This window comes from Tinamus guttatus, unplaced genomic scaffold (assembly GCF_059628265.1).
Source record: "Tinamus guttatus ecotype Peru unplaced genomic scaffold, ASM5962826v1 Tinamus_guttatus_pri_ptg000033l, whole genome shotgun sequence".
Lineage (NCBI taxonomy): Eukaryota > Metazoa > Chordata > Aves > Tinamiformes > Tinamidae > Tinamus > Tinamus guttatus.
Window position 1 is genome coordinate 6,646,351 of NW_028288567.1, and position 15,759 is coordinate 6,662,109.

Below are 15,759 nucleotides of genomic sequence, written 5' to 3' on the forward strand. Positions count from 1 at the left end.
AAACACAAGTAAAATGCTTTACAACTTGCCTCTGGGCTTTCTATGTAGAAGGTAGAAATGTTATAATGGATAGCCCTTATTTATATATTTTTATTTGTTAAGATGAAGCCTAGCAGGCATTTCCACCCCAGTTTCCAAGTCATTTTGAAAGCCTGTTCAAAAGAGTCAGCCTAAAACGCCTAAGACATTTTAGCCTCAGCTTTCTGCACCACAGAGATCAAAACAAAGAAACCACAGTAGATGCCAAGGAATATAGGCACAATACTAAAACTAAAACCAGAGAGCAACAAAAATCATCTTTATATAGATGGTTGTGGATGAACTACACAGCATTAAACCTTGTACCTTTTTCTTAAGGTACCACTACCATGTAAAAAGGAGGCCTGAAATCAAGCTGAGCTCTAGGGCTGGCTGCACAATGACATGTTAATGCTACTAATACTTCTTCTGTACGTCAGCTGAGGCCCCCTTCTTCCAAGTGTTAGATATTAATGCTCAGCTGAGAGTGGTGACAATAAGCCGTGCGGTTGACAGAAGACAGTGATCACTAACGGGGTTTTTACTGCTGTGCTCTGTAAACCTTTTCATTGGGTCTCGCTGTATTGAGAGCAGAAGTTGCCCCATGCTCCCTGATGCTTTCAGCAGGGGGAAGGAATTTTCTGAGGGATGAGGGCGAGAAAAGAGTTTTCTACAATACAATCACATTTTGCAGTGCTACTGAAAGCCTAAATTTCTAGAAGAAATATTTGCAAGAAAAAAGCCTTTCAGGGCATCCTAAAAAAGACCACTAGGAGGCACATGTCCTGCCCATCATCTTAGAAGTTCCTAGCTCAGAAGGTAGAAATAAGCTCCCAAGAAGATTATACTGGATGTTCCTGCATTTCATTCCAACAATTCAATGTGGATTTTTTTTTAGCAGATGCCATTACCATTCATTGTATTGAAAGGGTAACAAGCAGCCCTGTATAATAACAGTTCCTGACACAGAATTTGTTTTACGTTTTGGCCTTTCATGAATGCTATAGTATCTCAGCATTCTTTTCCTTTTTCAATTTCTCTTGTACATGCTGTTTTCAAATCTCTATTACACACTTAGACAAAGCTGTATCCATTGCTATTTGACAATACACAGAGAAACAGAATGATTTAAGAGCGTCCTTTTACCATCTGGCAAATTTGCCGTTTACACTTGGGTGACATGGAAATGTCAGTTGGACTGATATGATGACCAAGAGTACCTGTGCATGTTGTTAAGCACTGCTTACTCAACTGCCTCACGCAAGTGGAAGACGACTCTTTAAATTGGCTCTCCTCACTGTTATCTTTCCCACAGGGTCATGTTAGGCAACTGCTCAAACAGCACATGCAAAAACCCTGCAAAATACGTTTCAACGTTCCTACTTTCCCCTCAGCGATGTGGATAACATGAAGATGTGCGTTACACCACCTACACAGTGCATTATCCAACACAGTGTGGATAATGCTGCAGCCCAGGGAGACGAGTAGTCTCCTTTTCTCACCTTCCCCAGGCAGGCACTGACAGCGAACAGGACAGCAGGGATAATGCCAGACACCGCAGGTGTGCCTGCCAGGCACAGGGGAACGTCCTCACCAAGCCTCCGAGTCCTGCTGCACTCGGCGCTGGCATCGCGCAGGTAGAGCTTGTAACAAGAGCGAGGGAAGCTGCAGTTTCCTTTCACTGCTTGGGAAGCAAATTCCTTTTTCCTGTAAAGGTTTCTCACCTTCAGACTGTACTCACAGCCTCGAGAGCGAGCCAAACAGCGCCCAACAGCTTACGTGCCATCTCTACTCCAGAAGGAAGGAAAAATGGCAAAGCAGCTTTCCTGGGAGCCCCGTTGTGCAGGGCTTCGATGTGCAGGGCTGTGAGCAAGCTGTGACAAGAGCACGGCCCCAGCACCTTCGCCAGCATCCAGCTCCCTGCAGGAACACGAAGGAGAGCTGCTCGTGGCCGCAGCTGGAAGAGACCAGGGCATGCTGTCTGCTGCCAGGACAGCCCCAGCAAACATTTCTTACGCTTCCCCTGTTTTCATGCATTTGTTTCCACAACAGGAGTTATGGAACGGCACGTGCTATTCCCCATGCCTGAGCTGCCCTTGGGAATGAAAGCACAGCTGAAGGCAGGAACTGTGCAGTCTAGCACAGCTCGTTAAGCAGAGCTGTCAAAACTTGAAGTGAGACGAATTAATAAAGCAAAGCCCAAGACAGCTTCAGAGGATAGTGCCTGAATATAAAGAAGCTGTGAAATAAAAAACAAACATGATCCTTGTATCTAGAACTTATTTTTGAATATTTTTTTAAAAAAATTACTAAACAGAGATAGTGAAGACAATGCCACATTTCCCTTTACTTGCAAGTTACTAGATATAAAGTAAATATAAAGGCCTCAGTGCCTAGAAGATTAACTATGACAATTTGTTCCATATCAGAGATTCACAACCTTGCTTTGCTTAGATTCTCTCTGCAACTTCGAAAAACTGCCTTGGTAACTAGCTATGCTATGCCTGTCTTGCTATGCGGGTGCCATTGCATCTGCGAAATGAAAATTTCCAGAGAAGTAGCCTGGCATTCATTTGAAAGTAAAAGGCCACACAAGCTCTTAATCAGATGCATGTAGGCCATACTGTTTTTTTTTTTTTTTTTTTTTTTTTTTTTTTTTCAGGAATAATAGAAGGAATGATAGATCAAATTAGTGCCTTGCTATTTAGGTGAAAGTCTAATACTTTCTTAAAATTAAGTGGGATATAGAGCGGCCACAAAGACAATCAGAAAATTAGGCTCACTAAACTCAAGGAAAGAGGTCTGGAAAAGTCTTCAATAGCAATTTCCAAAGCAAAGACCTCAGGAGTTCCAGGCATGTAACCGCATGTAACAGGAATATGACTTTTTCCAGTACCAGGATGGCTTAATGTTCTGAAAGGTCATTTCCACATGTAAACAAACTTCTGTGTTGGAGTGGGCGAGGGAAGATTCCGGAGAAGCTGCACAAAATGACTGAAAGACAGGTTTTGGTTGAAGTAGTGGGTTGGGTGATTTCTGCAGTATTTCTTCTCATCCACTTTTTTGTGTGTAGAAGTCACAGACAGTTCACACTGACTGCTAGTACACCTAGGGTGGCTTCCTTCAGGCTACCTCATTCTAATTACAGACATATTGAATATCTCGATATTTGCCAGCCATCATACGACAGAGCTGCCAGTCACACTAAATAGAGAGAACTGGTAAAATATTTATGCACTGTTGTTTTTCAAGTTATTTTTTTCTTCTCAAGTGAGTCTGATCAGAAGTTGAAAGTGCCACACACATCTAAAAATTGTTCTTTGTACCACTTTGTAGCAGAACATTTAAAGTCATCTTCCAGGGCAGGAAAGGTTCTCAGAGCATAAGGACACTTTGAGTCTTCCCTAGTATACAGCAGGAGATAGAAGGGTCATCAAAAGAATCTACCTTTTATTCCTAGTCCCAAATTGAACTAAATCTGTTTTGCAGGAGAGGGAGGGAGATAAAGCAACATGATACTTCACAACTAAACTGAATCCGTTCCCACGTTCTTTCCCAGAGACCGACAAGATTACACTCAACTGTCAAGTGCTTGAACAAGAAAACTTTCTGTTGGAAGTTACGCAATCATTAGTCACAGGTTTAACTTTACTGAGAAGCCACAAGATAAAGGCCAGTCTCTTCACTTTCTCTCAAACCCACAAGCATCCGCCTCATTTGATTCTCTAGCATTTAACTGTCCTTGAGTCACATACAGCTTACCTGGTCCTTCCACATTTGATCCTCTCACCAGCAGCAGTATTGTTCTCCATTCTCCACTCCTCACCCTCCTCTCCTTCAGGGGGCCTGGAAACAGCTACACTGTAAGCAACTGCTTTGGTTGGAACTACTCTTTCAAAAGGCACTGGCTCGTCACAACACTTGAGGAAACAGATTCACTCTTTCCATACAGGTTACCAAAGACTGAAGCTGTAGTAGTATGTATAATAAGAACTCAAACATAGCAAAGCTGAGACTGAATGCACTGCCCACACAGAACTGTCCCTGGGATTAGTCAGTTTGTCCTTTGCAACTAGAGGAAAAGGTGTGTTGTCCAGGGAAAAAGTTTTGAAGAGAAAGAACTTAGGTCACTCTATAGTCAAGTTTTCCCGTATTGCTCAGTGGCTTATTGTTGGTTTAAGGGAAAAACAACCCACATCAGGACACTCTGAAATTAGTCTCCATTGACATTTCAAGAGAGTTCATGATCACCTGGAAGTGGCAACATAGCTCACACCAGGTCAGCAAACAGGCAAAGTTTGTCTTGCTCTGCCAAAGCTCAACTTACGGCTTTGCTAGGACTTCAGTCTACAACAACCAACTTGCATCATTTTGAAGGTAGATATTTAAAGGAGGTTTATTTGGGCTAACATTAAATTCAAACAGCCACAAGCTCTTTTTATATGTTTACCACACCAACTCTTGACAAATGAAATCTCAGGGGAAAAGTCCAAATTCTCATTTCACCATGACTTGATGAAATGTGACTACAGATTGTAATGTTTGGCATCTGATCTTCAGAAAGAGATGGCATGTTTAAAACCATTCCAAATACATTTAAGCTACGACTTATAAATCAAAACAATTGGGAAGTTTTGAAACATAAAGCTGTTAGTATGAAATTAACTTTTATTTTTACCTCAAAATAAATGCACATTTAACATTTATTCCAAATGAAAACTGAAAAAGGAAAAAGGGTATCTTAAACAAGAGGGAACTATAACAGAGCAAACATCTGTAAATATCTTCAGGTTCCTTCTCCTGTTATTGCCCACCTCTGGCTAAAAACACAAGCTTGAGTTTTTTGGTCAGTTTGGTCAACTAAAAGAAAACATTTGATAGCCCCAGAACTAGAAGTGGTATAAAACAAAACCAGGTACTCATTCCATCAGAATTCAGTTCCATGTGTTGTCACACATTTATATAAAACTTTCACTAAGTGTTGTACTAAATAGGATTTAGTAACCTCTTCTGCAGTTTAGCTCTTTTGATATCTTGATAAGAGAAGTCAATGCTTAAGCATGTCAGAAGTCAACGCTATAGTGTAACTACAGTATAACTCTAACAGGGCTTCTAAATATTGTTCACCAGAGTGAGGTCTTATAGTTGAATTTCAGTTTCAGCAGGTACTTCAGGTTTACCTGAGCAACATCATACACAATGTATCTGGAAAGAATTTTAAGGAACAAAATACAACTTTGACATTAATAATACAAGTGATATTCTCCCTCCCAAGACCACCCAACCCCTGAAATACAGTCTAACTTCACTGCTGAAGTTAAGTTAGCATACAGATGCCTGTGCAGTTAAGGGGGTCTACAGAAGAGCTCTTTGATGGCTGACAGTGCTGGAACATTTTGCAACTGCACTGTACTGCTCATGTTTCTTCAGAAGACAGTTTCAGCTTGCCTACCTGTTCCTCAGTGCTTTAGGCCACAAACTTACCCTCACCTCCACTGTTAGATGAAAATCATCTTCATTAAGCACAATATAAAACAAAGTGGATAAATGACAGATTATCTAAAGATTGGTTTGGGATCCTAAGCATCATTTATTCTCATGACTTTCTATGAACATGGAGTTAATTTATTAACTCATGGTATTTCTAGCTGCCTATAAAGAGGCTTAAAGGCTATGCCTCTGAAGGCCATTCTGAGATTTACCTTAGTATTTACAAAGGGTTGGGGGAAAACAGGAGAAGCTGTGTGACTTCACGCAGCTCTGGAGCCTTCTCCATCTCCCTTGGTCCAAACTGGGCAGCCACAGGAAGAGGAAGAAACCAGGCTGGAGACAAAAAGAAAAAACTGCAGAGTGCATCCCTCTTCCCCCGCCTCACACATGTGTGGACAAGGCCCTATCAGGCAGCATCCCCTGGCTGCTCCAATCTTCAGGTAAGTCCCTTTAAGGCCTGGGGAGGGCTGCTGTGGTTAGCTCTACTGCATGGCCTCTCCCTTTTACCTCCTCAACTCTCATCCTTTTATTTATTTATTTATTTGTATTTTCTGTCATCGTTTGGTTCTTTTGGACTATCATTTGGTCCAGGTTTGGTTTTCCCTGTCTGCATCCCCTTCTCTTGTGAAGCAAAGGGTCTTTGGTTTTCTTAGGGACTAAGCAACACAAACATTTTTTTTTTTGCCACATGCACTGTTTCCTTTTTTGCAGTATGACAAAGTGTGACAATTTCCCCTGCGAAAAAGACTCTGAATTGTTTTAACTGCTGCACAGAAAGACTTAAAAGAAATAAAACACTTTCTGCCAAAGCTTCTGACTGAAACTGGAACTACATCCTGCTCAAGTCAGTGACAGAGATATATAGTGCAGCCAGCACAGCAGAAAAGGATACTCATTATACAGAAGACAGGTATCATTAATTCCTGTTGAAATTCCATTCCCTAAGGGAACCTCTACACCATTAAGAGTGGTAGTCGCTGTGGGATCAGGTGCAGTTTTGCCCAGGCCTGGAAAGGGGAAAAAGCATTGGTTATAAGAAGGCAAACAGATTTTGTACATATAGCAAATGACTTGGCTGGCCATGTATCACTTTTGCTCTTTGCCAGCATTTGACAATACCAGCAAAGAATCTTAAAAATGTGCAAAGAATATAGAATATTTATTCAATTCAGCAGAACCGTATCTGTGGTAGTAGAAACTCTGCTGCATTAAGCTAGAATTTTAGACTGTTACTTCCTTTGATCAAACAGGTTGGGCAATCAAAACAGATGACCAGACTACTCTTACAGTTCTCACATCCCAGAACCATTAATGAATACATGCACATTCTAACATTTTTAGGGAAGTATAACAAACTATTTCTTATCCTCTTTACACTCCTCAATACAAATCTCAATATTCATACTGTGAGTAGTACAAAGATGTTAAATCATGTTTTATTCTATTTTAGGCAGTTGATTTTTCAAAATTATCAAAGCAAACAGTTTGAGAACAGCTAATCATTACTGAATATTTCTCTTCTCCCATCTCAGAATAGAAGAGAGTAATGATCATCATACTTCCCTTGATTTAGAGAATTAAGTGCTCTCATCTTCCTTTTTAATGCAATATACTGATACTTTTTGCTCACAGAATCTGAACTTTTACTATTAGACTTTCCTTTTCTAAAGTTCAGAGAAAAGGAAAGTCTAATAGTAAAAGTTCAGATTCTGTGAGCAAAAGTATCAGTATATTGCATTAAAAGGAAGATGAGAGCACTTAATTCTCTAAATCAAGGGAAGTATGATGATCAATCTACTCTTCTTCTATTCTTGAGCTGGGCGAAGAGAAAATCTCCTCAGTAACCTGATTAGCTGTCCTCTTAACTGCTTTGCCCTTCTGCTAACTTTTGAAAAATCAATGCTAAATATATGCATACACACATATACACACACAAACGCACACATGCATATATACATATATATGCATACATATACAGATGCAATTATAAGGCAACATTATGCAAACTTTCAAAGAAAGAATAGCTATGAAATGACAAGTTAATCCTTACCTTTCACACTGTGCTTTCCCTTTGGCAGCTTTGTTATGTGAGAAGCGTTCTTCAGCTCATACCTGCACAGCACAAAGAACACAGAGCAGCACTTTACTTTGTCTTAAGCCTTTGATGAAGCAGCATATATGTTTCAGGCTTCAGTTAATAATGAGCTAATAATAAATTTTATATAAATATTACTATTTTGTAACACAGTGTTATTAGAGTTGCAAGAGTATTTCTTGTCTCAGTTATCAATTTTTATGATACTTGCATTTAATACAACATTCTAGCCTAGCACCACTGACTTTCCTCCAATAATTCTAACTTAAAAAACAAAGATCCCTTGTTTTTAAGGAAATACAACATGCTCTCTTTTTGCTCTGAAAAAACAGGCTTGCTCTTTCAGCATCACCTTCTACTGTGGTAAATTACGAAGTCTGGCAAATACACTTCACAAGTTACTTACATATTTCCAAGGGCAACTTCACCCAGTAGTAGTAGGCCTATGGGATCAGCCTGAGATGTGTGACAGTAGTTTGCACTCTTGGATACCATGTCTGCAAAATAGATGCCCTTCCCAAACATGTAGCCAGTCTGGAAACAGCAAAAAGGAAAGAGTGGAAGGAAAAAAAATTAAAGATTGGACAATATGATACAGGCAGCATTGAATCCACTTGGGGACATCCAAGAGAACTACGCTATGATGTTAGTTTCTGTAGACATTAATCAGCAACCACTGCTGACCCTGAGCAGAATGTGCATGCCCTCCTCATCCCAGAACTCTTATATTTATACTGTCTCTGACCGTGACCATGTCTGGCCATAGGGATGAAAGTCAGAAATGGTATCTGCTTCACGTACCACAGGAGCTTCAGGAGGAGCTATCCGGAGACCCTGGGAGAGGATTCCAGCAAAGTTGGTCGTGCGGGATCCGTGCCACAGCAGCTGGCGATTATGAAGCTGCTTAAATGGCTTGTACCGCTGACTCTCCCCTTCACGTTCAATCCTGAAGATCTTCAGTTCAAAATGGGATAGGAGAAAAAAAAAAAAATCAAACAAACCACAAATAAAACATGGCCTTTGTGTAACTAAGCAGACAGAAAAAAAAAAATCCACCCTCAATCACAAATATAAAATAACCTGATTAGGAAAACTGATCTGAAAGGTAGTTAGTGTTTGCATTCTGCTATGTCATGTTAGCCTTGATCACATCGTACTTATTGCTGATTACTCTTCCACCTTCCTACAGGATTCTCATGAGAAGTAAGTTTTCTGGAAAATCATCTCAGGAATTAAGTCTCAGCATCCGAAGGCAATCCCCTCCTCTCATCCTTTCTTTCAGGCCAGTTAAAAGACATGCCAAAAGCAAGACACCTTGGTGAGCTCAGACTCGTCTGTTTGCTTAGGCCTTTACTATCCTTAATAGGCTATCGAACCATTCTTTTAACAAGAGAAACTTGAGAAGCTACTTAAAAAAAAAAAAAAAAAAGCCCTCACAAACAGGTAAATTATAAAAGTTGAATTTTACATAATGAAACCTCAGTATTCCTCATTCTTCCAAAACTTACATCCACAACTTTGAGGTCATATGCATTGTGAGTAGCAGCATGTGTATTTTTCACATATTGTTTTATAATCTTCGCTTCTTCTGAATCTTTGTCAACCACCTGCAGAGAGGAGAACAAGAAAAATTCCTATAAACCATGAGATAGCAGACCTTTTATAACACATGAGGAAGTCCACCTTAAGCTCACAACTCCCTAGTTTAAGGCTCCTCTGCATTATATTGGTTAGGTAGAAATTTACTCTTCGCTAGGGAAATTGTGCAAGAGAGCACTCACACTCCAAAGAATGGTTAAACCTGAAAGGCACCTCTGGGGATTGCTCAGGCAAACTCCCTGCTCAGAGAAGGCTTGACTTCAGTAGGTTGCCCAAGATCCTTTCCAGAACATCCACTTACACTTTAGCTGACCTGCTATACTCCAAACTAACAGGTCATCAGCTCATTTTCATGGTCACTGTTTTCCTTTACCTTAATATCAGTTCGGAGCTTTTCGTAGTTGATGTCAATCGGATCTTTATCTCCATCTTCATTTCCACCTCTGAGAAGGCTGTAGGCAACCTCAATGTCAAGCAGGTTGTCCAACATCTGCACTTTAGCCTGAATAATTTGAAAAAGTTACTTCATTTGTGCCTTTAACATGTTCAGAAGAACTCTGAAATATCCCCAAATTATAAAAGCATATGTAAATCATCAGCAAAGCACTGCCATCTAACAACACTACATCTTGCAGTCATCCTGCCAAAGAAACAAGAGGGTTTGGTTAACACAAGGAGCTCAGAGAACATCTGATATATATTTTGAAGGCACTTAAAAAAAAATGTGGGAAGGAGGGCAACTTGAAATCTTTTCCCAAAAACACTCTGCAGATAAGTAAGTTGCCAGATACTGCTCCTGAATATTAGCGCAGTAGCGGTCTTTGGCCACAGCAACCACACATTGCCATTAATGGAGCTTGACAATGTTGGTAACGCAAAGAAAACAAGCTTAGAGGTCTAAGTTCACTGTACATAGGCTTGTTCTACCAACAGTCTTCTGTAGGGTTAAAGGAAAAAAAGACACCCACACACCAAACAAAAACCAAATAAACAAACACCGAAAGATGGTTTTGTTTCTGTACAGAATTCCATAGCAAAAAAAAATCTTATTCTAGCACTTGTCAGTGTGAGAACTCTCACACACATACAGCCAGGCTGGTGGAAAGGTCTTACAGCAGCATTATTAGCAGTGGACAGAGTTTCCTTCCAACATCATCTATCTTTTACAACACTATTCCTTCCTTCCTTCCCTTCCTCCAAACTCCCTGTTATACTACCAGCTTTCCCCTCTTTCAGTAGGTTTTATTTAACTAGGCCACCTGGCAGAGACGTGCACTAAGAGCATGGGAGCCCTCAGGACTCAGGACAGATTTTTCATGTTGCAGTACCTAGTTTCTCAGCTGCCATTCCTCTATCTAAACAGGAAGCCCTATATAGGTTTGCCAGTGATTTCGATGTGGGTTGCAGTATCTCAGCACTTCTGGTGGAAGGGAAAAAAAGAAAAAAAAAAAAGAAAAAATAAATGCACAACAAAAGATTTGGCTTTGAAACCAAGGCTCTGTCTCAGAGGAGTGCTAAGGGGTTACACCCAATACACAGTAAAGCTGAGTTTAGCTCAGAGTCTCTGTAGATTGCAAGAGATGTTTCTTTTCAAAAGGTGACTAACCACCCTCCGTGCCAGTTTCACTGACATAAAGAACTTGCTTATTTACTGATACCAGGAATTATATTTTACATATATCTTGTAGATATTTTTATATATAAATATATTTTTATATATGAAATACTCTGGAAAAAAAAAGTTTATCCCTTTCAAGTCTCAGGAATTCTTTACATGTCTGATATGAGACCAGCTGACTGCAATCAATATGCAATTTTCAGTTGATACCTGAATGTATTCTAAATTATTTAGGAGAGGTGGTTTCTTCATCCCAAAGTCATGCGGAATCAGTGTATAGAAGCGGTTGGAGAGGTCCAAGATCTGGGATTCAGAACCACTGTCAGAAACTGCCTAGAAAAGACAACAAGAAAGAAAGGGAAACACTGAATACTGCAAAACAACTCTCCATAGCGACTGATGCACACAAGACACTTGAGAACTAATAAAAAGCAGCAATGCAAACAGTTTTAATACTGAAACTCGCATAAGACTAAAAGGGACAATACTTTTTAATATGTTAATTCATAATACTAGCACAAAATACACATAATTTTTGGTATGAGAAAAAAATCTGATGAAGATTATGTCTTCTGGAAGGCAGAAAAAGAGCTTCCAGGTATGAAAGGGTGCATGTGTTAGGCTGGTTCCAGTCTATTTTAACAGTTCAAAAAGACAATAATATCTAGTGTTTCTTGGAATGGGCCAGGTCATGATGTGTAACATACAGTAATGTCATCAAGCCACACCATGCCCTGCTTCAATTCAAACTATATTCTGACCCCCAGACTTCTCGGGGGCACCACCAGCACCCCAGTGGCTGAGCAGGTCTGGCTCAGCCACTGTAAAGTATAAAAGATGCAAGTGCTGCCCAAACTATTACAACAATGAACAGAACTAATTAGATACTTGTTGAAACTATGCATCTTCTCCAAATAGTTTAATAACCAGTTCTTTATCCAAACCAATAAATATTTAGCTTATAATAACAAGGCTTTAAATGTGCACCCTCTTCCTGTTATCTCATAAGTTATGCCAAAGAAATGCAACCTCTAGCACACACACCCCACAATTAGTCCAGAACAACTTCTAAATTCCCGTGTGCTCTAACATCGGCCTCTGCTCACCTGCTGCACCTCGTTAAGGATGGAGTACGCGCTCTGGATCTGCCGTTTGCTCAGTTTTCCCAGTGGCATCTTCTGGAGGTCAATCTGATGGAGATTTAAACAATTAAAATGGGGTTTCTACTACAGCAAAACCATCATACCAGTCCTTGTCTGGTTTCTAGGATGCACAAATCTCTCTCCTGGCAGGATTCACCATACAAAGAATGGAAAGGAACACATCAATGAACGATGTCAGAAGGACGCTGCATGTTACTGAGAAGTCTGCTTATAAATAAAGGAATATTGTAATAGGAAACTAAACTAGTGAGCAAAGGCAACACAAAAATAGGGTAAAAAGCATCTGACTAGAAGTTTAACCTTGCGCTGAATCACTTCAGTAGCCATACACTTCAGGACAACCACTGAATGAAATAATTCTTCATAAGTTCTAACAAGCTTTTGTGAAGATTTCCTCTAGATAGGGTTATGACATTCTGTTCAAGGCCTTGACTTTACCCTAATATTACTAAAGGCCCAAGGCAAAGAGGTTACAAGATGCTTCCTACCCAAAAGCGAAAAGAATTAACACCACTAAATTAAAACCGATGTCCTCATTGCCTGCATTTTACCCACTGATTTCTTTTAGAAAGTGCTGCTGTTTTGCTAAGCCACTAGCAATGTAACATTGCTCCCTCACAGAGCAAACGGATCCCCAGTCTTGACTCAGAAATTTACCCCTCAGCCACTTCCCAGGTTCTACTGAATTTGCTTTTGCACTGCTGGAATTTGGGACACTTTCAGACTTGCATTGCATCTTGCACAATCCTTCTGAATGCAAAAGCATGCAAAAAAACTCCACTCCAATTGAAGGTTTTACAGAGACCATACAGACACACTCTGGACTCTAAAAATATTCACCATAAACCTTGCAGGTCAAATTAATGCTTACTTCAAGTGATTGGTTTAAGATTCAGCTCAAGGACAGGGGAACCCAGGAAAACAGGCATATCACCTACCACTTGGAAAAGCTCCATGTTATTTGTTTATTGTGAAGGCTAAGAAACCTAAATGTATGCAAGTCTCACACAAACTGATCACAGAAAGCTACAGAGACTTGCTGTGAAGGCTCTGAAGTAACTTCACATGAAGATTTCCATCCTGCATTAGGTGTTGAAGAATTTTCACCTTTATCTGCAGCTCAGCATAAATACAGCCAGATAGAGAAAAGTTAAGTAGAACAGAGAAGACAGGCTTCAAAACTGATGCGTCTCGAGATGCTTTTGGAGAGGCACAAAGCAAAGTTTAATAACCTAGTGTAAAACGGCTTGTAATAGACTTGTAGATCCCCAACTTTTGGCACTAGCAGATGCTGCTACCTATCTGTGTTCCTCCACCATGAATTGTAGGGGGCAAAGAGACCTGCAGAGCTAACCTGCTGCACAAAGCTACACTGCACCCAAAGCTGCACCATGACTCCAGGCAGATGAGCACAGCAGCGAGAGGCTGAAACAGCTGCCACAGGTGCTGCTTGCAGCACGAGCGGACCTCTGCAGTGCAGCTCTATGCACAAGTTGCCACGAGGGGCAAGGGAGACGTTCACCCTCAGCCCAGGCAAGGGCAGCACTGCACCAGAACAGCGTAGGCTCACCTGCTAAGCAGCTGTTTCATGCAAGGCAGTGACATGGAGAACTGAATGGAAACTCTCTACACTTGGTGAGGGAAAACTCTTAAAAGATGAATTCAAAACAGGAAAACAAGTTTATCAGCGAGACCTACTGGCACGTAATGCCAGGACTAACAACCTGCTACAGTCCCGGCAGATACAGAGCGTGCCTGGATAGAGTGAAATACTTGAGATCCAATTGATTAAAGGAACCAAGCAGCCCTTTTGGGAGGATGCAGAGAAACCTCTAAGAGAAACATTATTTCCTCTAAAGGAAAAGAGCTGTTCAGCAGCAGCAATACAGGAAGACTGATCTAATAAGGAAGATAGCCCCATCTGGACTACCGGGTCTCCCATAGATCTGCGGCTGGTGCAAATTAACAGAGTTTCAACAGATTTCTACAAAGCCAGATGATACCAGATCTTCAGTTCAGAGTCTTTAGACAGTTCCAGTTATGAAGAATCACTGGTTTAAAAGACCTGGACCTAAACTATTGAAGATACAGGTGGACACAGTTAACCCAAAGTAGCACAAAACATAAGCAAGACATTTGGAAGCACTGAGGTACGCTGTACAAAATAGGGTGAAGCTTGTTCTGAAAAGGAGATATGCAAAATATTGACATAAAGAGCAAATAACAGCTATTTAAATACGAAGCCTTAGAGCAGGATAACTAATCTGGTTAAGAAAACTGAATTTTTTATTTTAGAATTAAACCATTTTGAATGGCTGCATTAAATAAAAATCTGCAGAATATGTGAGAACAGTGAAACTGTTTCTATGCAAGGAAAAAGGCAGATAATGCTACCAGACCACTCTTTGAAAGCCTGTTCTAAGCACAGACCATGAACTATGGATGAAAGAAAAATGGAGGAAAAGATGTTATCACTAAAAGAAATCAGATTTATTACAATAGAAAAATCTTTAATTTGACCAAGTTAAGAAGAGGAAATGAACTTCGGGGAAGCATATCATTAGTGCATGTATCAGCTGGCAGTGTATCTCAAGTCTCAGCTACCTGCTCCTTTGCCAACTGAATGAGGGGCAGCGCAGCCCTTCCCTGCTAATTTTAAGGCTGTTCTAAAACTCATGATGATTCCTGGCAAATCTGTTGTATCTTGGATTGCAAAGAACTTGCTGCTGGTTGTGATGTAAAGGCAGGAAGCATGAACATGTGCAGTCACCTCAAATTCCACCATTGCTTTCTTCATGCTCTCCACATCAAAGATCATCTTAATAAGCTCCTGGATCGGCTTTGCAAGTTTTGATTTAGTCCCAGCACCCACTGTCAGTTTCTTCACAGCTTCTTCATCCTAGGAGAAAAAAAAATAGCATCAAAACCATTAAAACCCACAAAGGATAAAGGTACCAATCTGGCTGCGATGGTAACAACTTAAAACCAATGTACTGTATGCACACTATTACTAGCCTCAAGTTCACAGGAAGCATGGGACACTGCTCTGACATTTGGGGGTTTAAAATCCACCTATTCTGTGGCTTGGCATACATATTTCAAGAGATGTAACAGTTAAATGCAATTAAAATTCAAGTAACATGAACTTTCACTGTGCATCTTTGCTTCACCTCAAGCAACAGTAATAACTATTTTCCTAGAGCATCTGGCTACATAGAGACCTTAGTATGAGAAAAGATGTGTTTTATTTTACTTTTTATCACAAAACCTAATGAGGTAACTAATTATTGTCTCTCTACTTCAAATAAAAAACTGTTATAGAGGAGTACAGGCACCATCATTTGGTCACAGTATTATCTAGATGCCTTCATGGTTAGTGTTTCACCAGCAAAGCACCTGCTTCAGAGCATCACTGTATGTGGCAGTTAAACAGACACTCTGAATACTGTAAAATGTTGCATCAACAAATTTCCAGAAATAATGCTAAAATATCAGGTGCTTCACACAGAAAGCTGACACGCAGTCACTTGACCACAGGAAAATGCAGTGTCTAGAAAATACATCCTCTGATATCTTCATAACCACTGACAGTACTCAATTATTTTATATCTAAAAGATAGCCTAAGTGAAGGGTAGATCTTTAAATTAGCAGAAACACCCACTGGGCAGAAGGAAGAGCATTCTTATGTAGCTTAGCTATCTAAATAGCCAAATCTCACCGGCAATGAATAACTTCTCTGTTTCAGTCTGTTCAATATGTGCACTGAGCAGAATGC

The 15,759-nt window shown here is 40.3% G+C and overlaps 1 protein-coding gene across 1 annotated transcript in view; it reads right to left on the reverse strand.

The window, feature by feature from the left end:
- Positions 1-4,666: 4,666 nt before the first annotated feature.
- Positions 4,667-15,759, reverse strand: part of PARP1 (poly(ADP-ribose) polymerase 1) — a 29,476-nt gene continuing 18,383 nt past the window's right edge. The window contains exons 14-23 of the mRNA XM_088532679.1: positions 14,754-14,882; positions 11,927-12,010; positions 11,031-11,153; positions 9,576-9,704; positions 9,112-9,210; positions 8,405-8,557; positions 8,010-8,137; positions 7,559-7,620; positions 6,401-6,515; positions 4,667-5,223 (exon numbers count right to left, since the gene is read on the reverse strand). Of these exons, the coding sequence (XP_088388805.1) occupies positions 5,142-5,223; positions 6,401-6,515; positions 7,559-7,620; positions 8,010-8,137; positions 8,405-8,557; positions 9,112-9,210; positions 9,576-9,704; positions 11,031-11,153; positions 11,927-12,010; positions 14,754-14,882 (1,104 nt within the window). The 3' untranslated portion in view covers positions 4,667-5,141. The remainder of the gene's footprint in view (positions 5,224-6,400; positions 6,516-7,558; positions 7,621-8,009; positions 8,138-8,404; positions 8,558-9,111; positions 9,211-9,575; positions 9,705-11,030; positions 11,154-11,926; positions 12,011-14,753; positions 14,883-15,759) is intronic.